A 16,511-nucleotide genomic window follows, 5' to 3' on the forward strand; every position below is an offset into this window, starting at 1 on the left:
AATCAGTATATTATTTCCATTCCCAGCAGAGCATATCAGTTGCAGGACAGGCGGCAGAGGTATGAATGACTACACTTGCTTGGGAAGAGGTCTTTAAACAACATAGTTTAGCTAATGCTAAATTAGAGCCTTTAAGTCAGCAGAAACCATTCCAGGCAAGAGAAGGTATCAGATTCACATGAATTTGAAATGTATCTGGTTTTCTCTAGCTGTACTGGTCTTCACAGAGCTGCGTATTTTTAAAGATACACAGTATCTGGCAAGTGCATAGCTAAAGCAAGCTCAGTTTTTACTAAGTAATGAACTGGTTTTGAGCCTTCCTTGAGGGCTCCAGACATGATTTTTTTTTTTTTTTAATTAAAGAAAACTCTACTGTGACTTGTTTAGTACTTCTCAGTCTTCTAGACCAAATGCTTAGAGCAACTTGAGAGGAGATGGAAAATTATACACAAGAATGATAGTGAAACTCTTTCTTTTTCCTTAACAGAAAGAACGACTGCGTCAGAAGGAAGCCAATGTGACTACCAACTGAAAGAAGAAAAAACCGAAAATGATAGTGTGACTTTGTACCTTGCATGATGCTTTACTACAGACATGGCCCAGGGAGCACCTTATGTTAGATACTGAATTCTGCTTTGCTGATCTGTTCCAAGACAATCCACTAAAGACTTCTGAGTTCCTTCAGAGGGGTTTGTACATTTATTGGAGGGAATTCTAAGAAGGTTTTTACATGGGAAGTCAAAGTTATTTTCTGTAACTCTTCCTTACATTGCTTAAAATGCATCTGGTTGTTAATGGTTCTTCAAAGTACTCTGTGCATAATGCATTAATATGGAAGAGCTAAAATGAGCATTTAGGATGCTGAGTTAAGTAATGACTAACAACCTGTAGGTTATTTACAGGGCTTTGTGTAGATGAGAGCAAATATGCTATTCAGCTCACAAAAGACTTACTACATCGTAATTTTTGTTACTCCAGCAGTAACTGAGGCAAAATTGACTGATTCTACATAATTTTACAGTGTCTAACTATTGGATGCATCTTTCTAAAACTGATTAAATGTAAGTATAGATTTATGCTGTATTTTACTATAAATATTTTTATAGAAGCTTCAGCTTATGCCATACATTGAAATGGAAACAGTATTTTGCACATGAAAATGAATAGCTTCTAATTCTTTAGTTTTGTGATTGATGGCATAACTGATTCATTATTTTTATGGTTTTAACCTAACATTTCCTAAATTTTGAGCTTCAAAAGAAAAATTATAAAAATGTATATTTTTATTTCAGTATATATTGAAAATATCAATTCCATGAAATGATGGTATTATTAGTCATTATTCATTGAACTGAAATACAATACGTTCCCATGAACTTAAACATTTGCCATTAAATCTCTGGCTTTCAATTCTATTGAAAGCTTTCTTTTAAGAGTGAATATCTCACTCTAAAATACATTATGCAATCTGCTCTTGTCCCCCTATATTTGTATGAAGAATGTCTAACTTACATATCTATATCAGTATCGATATAGGTATAGGTAGATATAAAATCTAATAAGTAAAACTTGAGGAAGAAATAAGAGAGTCTCACTGTCCTCCTGTAACATTATAACCATTGCCCGTAAAGTAGCAGAGCTTGAAAAAAAACTACAGAATACCCACCGTTACTTGAAGATTCTTGCTGCATTTTAGGGATTTAGATTCTGAGAAGAAGAGATCTTGAAGCAAAAGTTAATATAAGGTAAAACAGAAAAGTGATTTTTAAATACAAGTAGGTAACAGCCTATAAATAGGAACAACAAACAAGAAAATACGCTTCTGCTTGCTGTCTGTAAGAGAGAAATCCCCTTCTTTCTGCCAACGGTGTCTGAAGTTGGTTAAAAAGAGAAATTAGGTGCAGGAAATTTAGAAATAATAGAAATTAGGTGAAGCAAAAAAGTAGGAAAAGGTAATAGGGGCAAGGTATTAGTGCTTTGCTTAGAAGCTGGAAAGAATATGTGAGACAGACATCCATACAGCAACTTAGATAGAGAAATTGCGATGAAACCTCAGGCAAGGTCACCCCTAGAAATGTACACTTATTAAGGAAAACAGTGGTTGTGGAGACCCCCATTCATGAATTTACTTGAAGATTTCATATATTGCAGGTTTCTTAAATGAATCTCTCTCTCATTCTCTCATAGATAAAAACAAGGGAATCAAGACTCCCTTGTATGTTTTAGTTTCTAGCTGCTGCAGATTCACTGAAGATGTGTAAGCATAATTCTTATGAAAACAGTCAGTAATATACCAGCAAAAATAATCTGATTTGTTGTTTGGCTATTCCCATTGCAGAGAAGTAAATTCCAAAGATGTAAGTTTTCTGTCTTCCACCAAATAGGTAAAGTACATTTGTTTCCAATATTATTAGTGATGAACAAAAGGAGCAATAATGTTTATAAAAGCCAAAGAACAACAGCAAGCAGGGCAATTCTGATGAGTGTTTAAGCAAACAAGTGTTGAGTTTTGATATGATTTTCATGAAGATAGTGTATATTGCCATTTGACTTGATCAGGAGTTTTTCAATGAAATGTTTTACTTGAAATATTAGTCAACAAGAGTAGCACTGTTTGTGAAAAAGGATTAGTCTTGAAAATTCTCATTAGAAACCTATTATGGAAAAAAGTTTTTCCATTATTGAAATACCCTGTTTCAAATTTTCTAAATGTGAAGTTTTGAGTTTTCAGTTCAAGTTCACTTTTCATTTTCACATGATGAAAAATGTATATAAAAAGGGATTAAAATTAAAATTAATAATGTAAACCATTCCTTCATCAGATTTGTAATTCTTTTTTCAGATTATCAATTTGCCAAAGTTTTAAGAATTTGGGCTATTTTTTCAGAAGATTCAAAAACTTATATAGCACAAAGACATTGTTTCTTCCTCACTTTCAGTTGTAGTGATCTTCCTCTCAAGACAGAGATTCTGATTCCAGCTTCACCCGTGACTTAAATCCTCTACTACTAGTTAAACTATTTTTAAGTTTAAAAAAAAAAAAAATTCACCCAGACTATTTGATTCACTCTCTTAATCAAGACTTTAAGACTCTTAGATGGATTTCACCAGCTAAATATCACACTTACACCCATAGTAATACCCGGAAGTGTCTTCAGACAGTAATTGAAGTGGCAGTTGTGCACCTGCTGACCTTCACTAAAATGTTACATTAACAGATACAACATATCTATGTAAGCTGTTCAGTTATGAAGTGTTTAGACACTACAGACCTAACAAGTGGGCATCAACCAGCATTCATCTTGGGGTCACCAAGTGTCAACAAAAATTATCTTTTAAGCTTGCGTTAACTTTGGTGCCTGACTTTACCCTGAGCTTTCTAGTTTGGGGGGAAAAATAGGAGAAGAGAAAAGAAAAAAAATAAAAAGATGAAATGGAGAGAAGTCTCTGGTACATGTCTATATTGCTGTCAAGGAAGTAAAAGTAAAGATTGGACTAAATTAAGCCAAGCAGCAATAGCTAGACAGTTAAAACTTTCTGGGCTATATAATTTAAAATGCTTCTACACCACACAGAAATCACTTCTGTGACCACAAAGTAGATGTGGCGTAAGAGGTTTTTTTCATGGCTTTCATTTTGTTTTCAACAATTTTATTGCCAAGCTTCTCAAAGTCTGTAAAGTAAAGCACTATTAAAATGTGTATTACTCAGTAGGTGCTTATTACCCAGGAAAATAATATACATTACTGATTTATAAATCAAATTATTAGGAAAAATTCAGTTTAGATTAGTAAATATCAATAATTTGTGAAGTGCTCTTTACCTTATTTATGTTACCACTTAATGATTTTAAAATGGAAGACCTTTTAGTGTCTTTGAGATATTTTGACAATATAAATTATATTTTCATTGTGTTTTTATTAATCTATGAAAACTACCCAGGTGTTTTGCCATGACTAACCCATGTAAATGTTTTATTATGTGTTTTATTATAGGATTGTAAATGTATGATTTAATATTATTCTTTCATATTTAACTTAGGAATTTTTTTGTAGCAAAATAGAAACTGTATGATATTCAGTTTCTGTACATATAGAAAATCAAAGTAGAATGGATGGAATATTCAGAAAGCAAAGAAAAAAATAATTTAATATCTTAAGCGGTTCTAGGAAGGATAAAGTTTACACAGGATTTCAACCTTTCTGAATTACTGAGGATATTTCCTCCAACCAGATACAAACAGCCAGGTTATCTCTGACCAGTCTAATTTTTTACTACATGACACATGATAAAATATTTCATTTTCCATATGATGTACAGGGTACTTATTGCCCTTATTTTCCTGTTAATTGTTAACAATTTCTTTCTTAGCATATGAATATGGCACAGTGGAAGACTGTCTTTATTTATTTAGTAATACTATTTCTTCATTGCTTCAGGTCAATATCTTAAGAATGGATGCCTTAATCTTGTGTGGATGTGGAATTTCAGAAAGACCCAGACAAGTTAGAAATATTCATCTCATTACAGCATTGACATAGATTTGAAAATCTACCTCCTTAATATGTGTTTAGGCACCAGTCTAAGTTTATCACTTCAGAAAATCATATCCACCCAGGTTTTGCTCATTCTTGGCCTTGTCTAATCTTGTTCAATATTGTTATGGATCTCACTCCTTTCCCTTTTCCCTTTTCCTTTTTCAACACCTTTAGAATTTATCAATGCCAGTTAGTGAATTTCAGGATTTGCAGTCTGGAGAGTTCTCTTTGGCATTCTTCTTTTGAAGATAAGCCTATGTGTTTGCATATAAATGTAAAGAAAATAAAAAAGAAAGTTAAGAGGTAACTTGATTATATTCAGTAAGTTCTTCCAAAGAGAGAAAATACTAGGAACTAAATGATTCCTTGAGCCAGCATAAGAAAATATAATAAATACAGTATAAAAATTAGAACCAGATAAATTAAAATTAGCAATAAATTCCAAACTGTTAGTAATGAGGTTAGTTAACCACTGGAAGATGTTAGCAAAGATAGTTGTGGTTTCTTCATTTTCTGACACATTCAAGTCAGGATGGAACATCTTTCTGGAAGGTTTGTGTAGTCTAATACAGCTTATTGGATTCAGTTCAGATGTACCTAAGTGGTGTCCTGTATCCATTGGCTCACCAGTTCAAATAGTTCCTCTAGACAGAAAAATGTAAGAATGTCAAAAGACCTAATAAAGTATTTTTTTCTCAGCTCTATTGGAATATTCTTATCCAAGCTAAAAGAGCTCTTTGTTGTGGTTTTAAATTTAAAATATCACAAACAGTGTGGTGTAGAACAACATAATGCAGGAAACCATTGTCAAATTATAAACGCTTGTATTACAAATGATTAAGTAATTAGTATCTGTCTGATGCATCTTGTGGTATTTAAAAGGTAGCAAATTTATATGCTGTGAAATTCAACATTGTTTTAGAGATTCCCAAGCTAGGTCTGAGAAAATTGGCATTTTAGATTGCACAATGTGAAGTCACAGAATCACAGAAATCCAAGTTCCTTAGTATTTGTCAAAGGTTTGAGCATATGCAAGGGAATTTCTCTTGGGTCCAGGTGATGTGATGCAAAATTTAAATAATGGTCTCTCCTTTTAGTGAAATATTAGATATGACCTGTTAATATTATTACCAAATATTTCCACTGCTTTTGATGTTTTGGTGTTTGAACCATAACAATTTTATGCAATTTTTTTAGAGATCTAAAGTTCAAAAGTTGTGCAAGCAAAATTGGTGTAACTTTTCAATAATAGTTGGGTTTGCAAATTTTTTTTTTCAAAATGCCTGCAAGAACTTTCCTTTCTTGGTTTGTTGGTTTGGGTTTTTTTACAATTATTTTCAATTCAAAAAATATTCTTAGAAACATTACTAAAATGGATGTTAGTTTTTTTCCACTTGAAAATGTACACCTAAACTCTATGTTTTCAGTAAATTTGGCAAGCTTCAACTGGCTTTAAATGACCTTAATGCGATACCTCATAGAATTCAAGCTTTAAATTAGGGCCTCTGTGTAAACTGTAAGCACTGGGTAAAAGAGAACATTTGTTTTAAGAAGCAATGAAGTGAAAAAGCTGAACCGATAACTTAAACCCAGAATGCACCACCTTCCTGGTAGTACGTTATCAAGTAGCGTTAAGTTTTCCCATAATGTAGAACAGCATTGTGTTTCCTGTGGTTTGTTTTTGCCAGTTGTCATCTTAGAGTAAATTAAAGGCACCAATTTTATTTTATTTTCGTTAGACATTTCTTGTTAATTTCATTTCATACTTTGTCACCTCAATTTTGTCTTCAACAGTCTTGAGGTAATACAAAGCTTTTTTATAGAGGCTAATAGTGCTTATATATGCAAGTAGTTTTATTTAGATAAGTATTCCTCTGGATCACACAGTAAAAAATACCTGTAGAGGACATTATGAGGTCATGGGACTGAATAAAATCTCTTTTAGAATCCTGTTATGAAAATTCTCCTGAAATATCCCAGTATGGGACATAGATTTCTTTTCTGTGGTAGGAGCAGCCTCAAAAGGTTTTGGAACTCTGGGAGCTTTTGGAGAATGGAGAATGAGGCTGTTGGCACAGCACCTTTGCTTTAGCCATCAATTCCTAAAAGTACGGATTCTCTGGAGTTACACTGCAGTTGAGTTGCCTGAGCCACCATTGCCCCAGGGACTCCTGGAAGGGAGACTGGAAAATACTGGCAACGGCCATACATTTTCAAAAGGGAAAGAGATCATCTTTATATTTCCAGATTAAAGTAAAAGCTGGTAGACTCTTCCAAAATAGCAGAAAATTTATATAGTTTTATGTATTCTTTAATTAGGTTCTACAGATTTCAGAGATTCTGCATTCATATGTGAACTTCATTCTGCGCCTGTGTTCTTGTATTTATTTAATATGAACAGAATCACTTATATATTCTTACTCTTTTATTGTGCTGCAACTACTAAAATGTTGACTACAAACACTGTTGAACGAGAGATCCATTAAGAGAGTCCCAACAGGCAGTTGAATTCCAGGCTTCCTGGTGCTGTCCTGCCAGGAACCTTCATGTTTTCCCAGAGGTAAGAAGAGTTTAGCTGCCGTGCCATCCGAGTTCTCAGGCTTTCCTAATCAGAAACTAGCAGTTGTAGCCTGGGGCCAAATAATGGGGCCAAATTCTGTCATCACTGATAACTATTGTCTTCACCACAATTAGAAGTTAACTGGGGCATAAAATAATCCTCAAGATGGCAGGTGGGATGTTCTTGTGATACTTATTCAACTGTAATGCATCTGATAAGCTCCAGGTTCTAAAGAGTACTGACACAGTCTGAGATACATGCACTATATTGACTCTAACACACAGCATCCTCATAGGTTACGCTCAAGTGGCTTTAGAAAGGGGAGCTGTACTATCTGTTCACTGGTTAATCTTTTTCTGAATCTTCAACAACCTGATTTTTGTCAGTCTGTGAATTATGCATTCAAAAACTTTAAATGGTACATTTTCTCTCTGGCTTCTCCCAGAGGGACCGAGCTTGTAGTTCAGTATTTTTACTTTCTCATGTGGCATGCTGTAAATACATCCCATTGTAGCTGGGCAAATGCTCATCCTGAGCAGCTATCCACAGACAGTATGTTACAGAAACTGCAGAAACTGTGTAGAGATTAAAGAATACAGCACTATTTCCTACTGCTTGGAGCATCAATAGTCAGGAAATTAACATATATATATATATATATATATATAGTATAGCACCTGGTGCTGATTTCTTAGTTGTAAAGTAGTTTAAGGAATATATTGCCATTAGCAGCTAATGACTATAACCTGGATAAAAGCCATGGTCATCGTCTTATAATTCTTGTTTCTTTCCTTTATTAGAATGGGTTTTTGTGGTGTGGGTATCTTCTAGATTTTAGGGGGGAAGATACCATTCTGTAACGAATCAAAATGAAACAAGGTCACAGTTCTAGTCTAGACTTCTTTCATATCTGACAGAAAGTTGAAGGAATAAAACTGATGTCTTTAAATTTCACATAAAAATGATACTTTTTTTCTGATTCTTTTTCATTCAGTTATTCATTTTGTGTTACAGTCCAGTGTGTTTCAGAAGGGCTGTGAAGAAATTAGAAGGTTCAGACATATGAATCTCACTCCTTAAAGTTTCCCTGTAGTGTTCAAATTTAGCAAACTGGCATGGGGAACTTCTCTATCACCGGTTTTCCTCAGCAATTCATATAATTCCCCACTCTCCTTCTTTTATTAAAAGTGGTCATGTAGTTACCAAACTGGCTGCTAAAGATCCAAGGAAAACTCAACTATCAGGTGCGGAGAGGTCAATTAACTTCTAAACCACAATAGAGACTTACATGGCTTTACTGCACGCGAGTTGAACCTTCACAATTCACCTAAGCTGAACACAACTCCCTTTCAAAGAGTTAGACAATCAATACAGTGCTTTCATGCATTTCTCTTATTTTATGTCAAGAAAACCTGTGTCTCTGAGTAGGAGGCAGAACTTGAGCATTTAGTTCCATAATCAACTTCTGCTCTATTCCAGACCAGAATTATGTGTGATATGGGAGATGTATCCGAGTGTTCTGGCATTATGTTTTATACATCTTTTCCATCACTTATCCAGAGGCCAAGTAAAAAGACTCAGTAATGTACCTAAAATGAAGATGTTGGTTAAAAGTGCCATTGAAATACAAAGTTCACTGTTTCTTTCTAGTGGATTTTCATTTGATTAAGTCCATCCTCATGTAACTTTCTATCAATGTGTTTGGGTTTGTTTGTTGGTTTTAATTAAAATATTATATTATATTAGATGATCAATTCAGCTTGTTTTGGGCAACCTTCTGTGGGGGCTGGAGCATTAGTCAAATAATCTGTGCATGCACAAACAGCTCCACTTACCACTACTGTAGCCTGAACAACACTGTTTCACCTGCATATAGCTCAGAAAAGGGAGAGACCTGAGAGGGAAATTTAATGGATTTTTAGGTGCCAAGTTCAGAAAAGCTACATCAAATGAAACGCGTTCTTGTCATATTGCACTGGTTTTGAAATATCAATGATACCTGTTGCAAAGGAAGAGAAAACTCATGTTCCATGTCAGATGGGATTGCATAAAGACATTATGGAGAGTTGGTAAATATACTTGTAGGAGCTCTCAGCAAAGTTCTGAATCCCCATCTGATGACTGACAATAGGTTGCCCAGGAGAAACAGATTTAAAAAAAAAAAAAAAAATGTATTTATTTTAATGACACTTTAATTTTTTGGGTATATCACCCTCAAAAAGAAAAGCTGCCCCTGTCATTGCACTCAGCTGTACAAGCTAAACTCTCTGTACAAGCTGAAAGCTTTGCCATATTCAGAAGTTATAGGAGGCAAAATCTGGGGAAGAATCAGAGCTGGCTTCTGGAAACTGTTTTTAGTAGGATTATAGTATGATTTTCAACTTTAATTATTTTGAAAATTTTTTTGGTTTCTTTTGCAATGATTTTGAGTTGAATACTTGCACTTCTGAATGTTGTTGTTGGTACTCTTCCCCCTCTTCTCTCCATATGACTCAAAGCCATCAAAATACAGGTCTCTTTGGCAGGTTAACTTCTCTCTGAAGATGTAGCAAAAGGGCAAGTTCTCTCGCAATGTTATTAATGTTCTCTGTGTACCTAGCAAGCTTCACAGATGTAACAGGGTTTAAGTCTCTCATGTCCATATGGGATTTTCTTTAGTAAAATCATAGTTTTGCTTGCATGTTCACACATAAACTCAGCAGTCATATATTTGTTGTCATTTGAGTTGATCTCAACTTTGTATTTTTCATCCCACAAAATATACAGCAAAAATAATGGAATATTAGTACAGTTTAGGGTTTTTTTATTTTTCAGGAATCAAACTCTTTTGGGTAGTTCTTAACTAAATATGTTATAAACATCTTTTAAAAAAAAGCTAAATAGATTCAGGTGCTTCTCCTTTGCATTGCGATTATATGTGTGTGTGTGTTTCTACTATGTATCTGAAAGTTTAATTTTCTCAAAAAAAAAGATGTGCACATGATTAACTTTGTAAAAGTTATTGTAGTGGAATGGAGTATTTATTTTTAAACTAAATTCTTAAGGAACCCTTGACTGTAAATAAAAGACTGTATTTTCCTTCTCAGTATTTTTGTTCATTTTATCAATTGTATTTTTGTATGCAAAATATATTGTTGAGATACTGTAGGTTTCTCTGTTTGAATAATTCTAAGTCTAAATAACTTGCTATTGTTTACACTGCTTTACTGATCCAGTTAATATTCCAGGATCAGTGTGCTTGTTAAAAAGATACACAATATTTTGGGGATCTCCAAAGAATTCAAATATGTAGCTTACTGATATAAATTTCGTGAAGGTATTTTAATAAATGTTGGGAAGGGTTGCACACACGTCTGGGGATGTGGATTTCCTTTAGTTCTCATGCCACTTCTGACAACTTGTCACATTTCCAAATATATAATATTGAAAAGCTCTTTAATGCTTTTCAGTAACTCAGAGCACACTGCTCACAAAATTATATTAAAATAGTGTCTCAAAGGTATGTATCATTCATGTCTCCAGACACTAATATTTGAGATCCATTATCTAAAGGGAAAAAAGTATAAATTACAGTTTTATCTATATTTTACTGTTACTTGTATTTCTCTAGACTGTTAGCATAGGAAACCTTACTATAGATCATCAGAGATATGTTTTCCAGTTTCTCAACAGACAGAATAGAAAACAATTACAATTTAAGTATAAAATGATGCAGTAATTTCATCCAGCAGCTGACCATTGAGGGAGTACAGAAATTGGAAGCATCTTCACCAGGATGCTCAGCAATTCTCCAAAGACTGGTTATTTTAGCCAGTGTTGAGGGTTTTTTTTTTCGCAGCACACATCACACAAGTTTAAAATAGAAAAAATGTGATTTGGTTTTGGATGTTTCTGAGAATAGCTTACTGTGTTTGTTTGAAAATCATTATCCTTAGCCTATCAGAGGTTGGAGTGATCGTGTCAACAGAGAGTAAGAGCAGAGATATGCTACGAAGGACCTTGAAAATCCTATCAAACTACTCGGGTTAAAAGACAGAGCCAGTGGAGATACTCAGCAGATCTACAGCAGCAGGGTCAAACCAATGGGTTTTGGTTTGAAAAGTTGCATTTCTCATCACAGAAGAGACTACCACACTGAGACTGGAGAAGACAAGAACCTGAGCAAGGATTTCAGCTGCATAAATGAATTTGAGAAGCCAGATTAGAAATAATCACCAAGGTGTAGACATTAACCAAATATGAAGAACTGTTTGCAATCGATTTTCTATAGAAGAGAAGGGGGGACACAGGTACTGGGAAGACCATGCTAGATGCTTACATACCACATGATGAGCATGTAAGAAATATCAATATAGGTACTGAACAGTTAAGTATGTGACGGGTTAGGTCATCCTAATTACAATTAGCTAAGCCAAAGCAATCCAAGTTAGAGACAGTTGCTGTCTTTTCCTCCTCTTACTATGTCTTGCCTAGTTTCTTGATCCTTTAAGACAATAAGATGGTGTACTGCTGAAGAGATGGATGTTATAAGCTTTTTTGCTTGGAATCCTGCTGACATGCCAAGATGTCAGATGACATTTTTTTCTTTATCCACATGAACAACTGATTTAGTGTTCATTAAAAACCTAAATTTGACCCTTGGGTCGGAAAGAAGTGTTGGAGTCCTGAAGTTCTTGAGCTGTCTTTGTGCTTCTTGGAACACAGGATTTTTTCAGCAACTCCCAAGCTCTAGCCAAGGCGCAGTATTTGCCATAGTGCTGTGCCAGTTATTCCGGGGGAGAAATGCCACATGCAGGGAAGCAAATACATCAGATAAAGTGAATTTATTTTCAAGAATAAACCTACATAATAAAAGTTGAACCAAAGATGAACAGAAATCCAAATTAGTGAGACCAATCCTAAAGTTCTAAAATAAATGCTACTTTTCTGAAAGTACAAAGCTCTCATCAGACATAAACCATGTTTTCTATGCTGTAGAATTCATTATTTAATTGTTAGTGTATTTCAGCTCTAGGGTTATTTAAAAGTGTTACTTCATAAGCACAAAGTTGATCTATGATAGATTGCTGTTAAGTACTAGAATACAAATTGCTTCTAATTAATAGATTAGATTCATACAATTCAATAATTTCAGAGATGCATTGTTTCATATCTGTAAATATTACAAGGGTTAAAGTTGGAGATAAAAGCAGGAAATACCAGTTAATATGCAGATACATTTATATGCATATGTATAATGGGTTTAATATATATATTTATATTATATTATACACACATCTCTAATACAGGCTATGCTACTTATAAGGCAAAAGAAATTGATCCATTCATAGATCTAATATCTATATTTCAGTATTATATAATTAAATTTTCATACATCCATTAGTTCAGGAAAATATAGTTAGCACAAAATCAATATTAAAAGCTGGAATACTGTAGTTATTAAAATAATTTAAAAGCTAATGAGCTTATGACTAGCATTTGAGATGTGCTTGTCACAAAACTTTAATCAAAGCAGACAGGGGATTTCTATGTGTAACCTCTTTCATAAAGGCACATCCCAAGGTGCCTTGCAAAATAATTAAATTAACAATGCATATATTGATGAACACACTAGGTCAAACAAAGCAGTCCTTGGTCTTGAGAGTGCCACTACCATAAGTCAACAAACCAAGGGATTCCAGGTGCAAAAAATAGCATAAGCCACAAAGCCAGCCAAATAGAGTATCTGCCTTTCATTCCGTGCTGTCTTTTTAGGAAGGATGAAAAAATGTTCAAAAGAGTTTGCAAGCCTTGGTTTTGCCTTCTACATAATCATTGCATTTCGTTGTGTCTATTTGCTGTAGGGGTTTGGCATCTTACAATCTTTGACATTGACACATTCATGTATGTACCAAATACCTTCTGTAAGATGGTAGATGAACAGGTGTATGGGCTTCAGAAGTTTCTGGCTTCCATATAGGCAATCTACTGTATTGGCTACTGCTGGAAGAAGTACTGCTCTTATACAGGTAATTCCCAGACACTTAAGAAAAGTTGGGGTTTTTTTAATTGGGGCTTACAGTACTGTTTTATCTATCCTTGACAAGAGAAACCGAAGCTCCACAGATCACAGCTGAAGACAGACTCAAAAGAAATGAGTGGTGATTTAACTTTTACAACTTATTCTTTCTGAGTGAAACTTGTTTAGGCATGCTGGGCCTTCATGAAAACCCTCTGCAGCTTCTGAAAAAGAATGTGAGGGGTGAGTGAGGAATAATTTTTTCAGTCACAGTGTGTTATAAGACTTCTTGCTTTTTTTTTCTTCTGCATTGTTTCCTCTTTGTAAATTTTTCTGTCCTCCTCTTTCTCCCTCCATTTAAGAAACCATTGCTAGTTTCATGTGCATTTATCCAGCTCCAACATTTGTTCATTGCTAATAATGAAATTTATTCAAACTGTAAATTCCAGGACTGCAATGATTAAGCCGTTTGAAATGGCTCCATTAATTGATCTCCAAATTTCTCAGCCAGATTATTGGTCATACTTGTAAGTATTTGTACTAATACTTACAAAATTTTTATTTCAGACTCTATTAGTTGCAGCCAGGCATAAAAACCTATCACACAATTCATAGCTAATCAAGATAGTGCCAATCAACCATTGAGAATTTTACAATTATGTAATTAGCTGAGCAGTAAAATTTTAAATCAACTTGTTATGAAAAGCTTGACCCCACAAATGGCCACATAAAGTGATCTCCAAAGGACCACATATGATAGTTCAGGGAAACATTTTTAAGTTTTGAAGTCTATATTTTTTATCTTTCCCTTCTCTTACTAACCTCAAAAAATGGCAACAATGATGTTTGAAAGTGCTCTTTGCCAATCTCACTTGCAGCATCTGTAGCAGTATGTTGGGCTGGTGACTGGTTATGAATCAGACAGAAGTGTGCTGTGCCCATTTTATTTTTTTTTAACCTTGAGCAACTTTGATTTCGACTGAAGTATTGATGAGGACTGACTGTGCTAGTTTTATATGTGATTCAGAGCAGTCGTAATGACCCTGTCTTTGAGACGCGTAAGGTACGATGCAAATGTCCCGAGGAGGCTGTGCCTTCATGATGTGGGATAATAGGGATTTAATTATAGATCACAAAATGCTTTCAGATGTTTGAGGTGTATGCATTACCAAAACTTTGTTACCCTTAGGGTCTGAAGTTCAGCAATTTTAAAGATTTGAAAGATTTTTAAAGATCTGAGAATTCGAAAGGAAAGCACAATGTGAGGTGTATTCTCTGACTACAGAAATTAGTTCTTAGAGGATGAATGAGAGACAAGAGTCGAAAGAAAGAGAGAGAGAAGGTGTTTCACCATGTGAATTTTGCTCTCTTTTTTTCCTGATTTAAAATCATCAGAAGCCCTTATATAATGGTCTCCCCCACCCCCATCGGATGATGCATTCCAAAACTCCAAAATGACAATGTAGATCCAAGATGGGTTTCTGAGACTGCTTCATGCACCCACTTCTGAAGCTGCCATCTTTATTGCTTGCAGACAATAGCATATTTTTGAAATTTTCACAATACCACAAGAATATGTCTTCTTTCTACTTGTTGCTCTCTGGTGATACTGCCACAGAAAGCAAGTTACAGGACCGTACACCATGTCCTGACAACAAAAAGAATGCCTTGTGATTTTAAAATAAGTTTCTCACCTCTTTCAGTCTTAAGTGTCTTCTAGAATATCAAACCAAATCCATCTGCAAGCCTATTGTGAAACTATTACATTAATAAAAAATGTGAAGGGAAATCACAGTTTCCAGAAGCTGAGAGAAGAGTTAAGATTCTTACAAAGAGAATAACTTGCATATGAATCTAAAGATCCTATTCAAAGCCAGGCAAAAAATCTGGATATGTTCCAAAAGCGAGATTCAATATAAACTCACTGCACACTGTGATGTTAGCATGTCCTATCCTTTGAGCAGCACTGAACAGCTGAGAATCATTCACCTTACTTTAAACAGACATTTTCTGAGAGAAAAGGGGCAAAGGCGATACTAATTTTTAAGCGATGTGAGCACAAGAAATCTGATGCCCAACTGCCCTTTTTTGCTCCTGGGATTGTGTTGAGCCTATTCCCAAGGCATCCTTCTGAAAATATATCCTTTGGAAGAGGGGAAAAAAAAAAAGGCAAAACCCACCCTCTTGGACCCTACTGTTTAAGTTCCTTGTGTGAATCTTCTGGTTTGATTTAGGAATGTGCTGCTTGGTTCCCATGTGCATTGTTGTTGTAGTATTTACTTAGGAAGGAAAAGTGAGCATACGGTTCACGCCTCAACCTTGTCAAGCTTCCCCCTTACCAGCTTGAACCGACACCATACAAATTCTGAAAGGAAAGGCCACAGCCAAAATTAATCATAAACATTAACCATAAAATATTACTCTTGACCCTACCAAGGGGCAGACCTCTAGGAATAACATCCTGCTCCTTAAGAAAATAACATCCCTCTCCGACTGAGAGGAGCAGACGGTCTCATCTATGCATGACAGCCGTGCTGACCTGTGCCTCAGGGAGCAACATCCGATTCCAGCTCAGAGGGTAATAAGCACTCCAGGCCTTACATTGCCGAGGTCCTTCCCCAAACACAGCCCTACATAGAAGCTTTGGCAGCTTGCACCATCTGCCTAAAACAAGTCCTGTCCAAGGCTGTGTGTAAGGTTAGGTTTTTATGCAAAGCCAAACAGACTGAGGCTGAAGCTGGAAAAAACGGAGCTGCCACCCCAGCTTCCAGCTTCTTTTGACCCGAATGAAAACTATGTATATATTTCACGTTGTTGTACCAACAATGAGCCCTGAGGAAAGGCTACAGTCTGTAGCTCCTTTGTAATGTTTCACGTGAATAGCCTCTACGCTTAGTTTATGCTTAGAGGCACAATCCAGAGTCTGGAGAACCTATTTCCACAGCTATCAGGCAGTACATTGTTCAGCAGCAAACTGAATTAATTAAGCCTCTGAAATCTTAAAAATCCAGAACCAAAACATATTGCCCAATAGTAATTTTATTTGGAAAAGAAATAATAGATCAAAGAACAACTTACCGTATTGCAGGTCACTGGAAATGAGACTTAGGTGCCTAAATCAAGCAAGACCTGCAACAACACCAAATGGAGCATTTCCTAAATATCTCAAAAAAATCTGGGCGTAGAGCAATAAACCAGATTGCTTCCCAGGAGATGTTAGTTGTACCAGCACTGCCAGTGAAACTGCAGCAGCAAGCTGCTGAGCTTGTGTCAAGGGTGCCCTGCAGGTGTATAGTGCACTCCTCCCTGAATTCATTCCTTTACCAGCAAGGACAAGATGGAAATAGCACCAAACCCCACTTTGCAGGGGTTCCCCTCAGCATGAACCCCCTCCTCAGCGTCACCTCACCAGGTG

General features: G+C 35.4%; 1 protein-coding gene across 1 annotated transcript in view; it reads left to right on the plus strand.

Moving 5' to 3' along the window:
• LOC102051331 (formin-like) overlaps positions 1–10,183 on the plus strand; it is a 148,283-nt gene extending 138,100 nt beyond the window's left edge. Inside the window, exon 17 of the mRNA XM_005444152.3 lies at positions 488–10,183. Coding sequence (XP_005444209.2) covers positions 488–532 — 45 coding nt within the window. The 3' untranslated portion in view covers positions 533–10,183. The remainder of the gene's footprint in view (positions 1–487) is intronic.
• The last annotated feature ends 6,328 nt before the right edge of the window (positions 10,184–16,511 follow it).

Source organism: Falco cherrug, chromosome 7 (assembly GCF_023634085.1).
Source record: "Falco cherrug isolate bFalChe1 chromosome 7, bFalChe1.pri, whole genome shotgun sequence".
Classification (NCBI taxonomy): Eukaryota; Metazoa; Chordata; class Aves; order Falconiformes; family Falconidae; genus Falco; species Falco cherrug.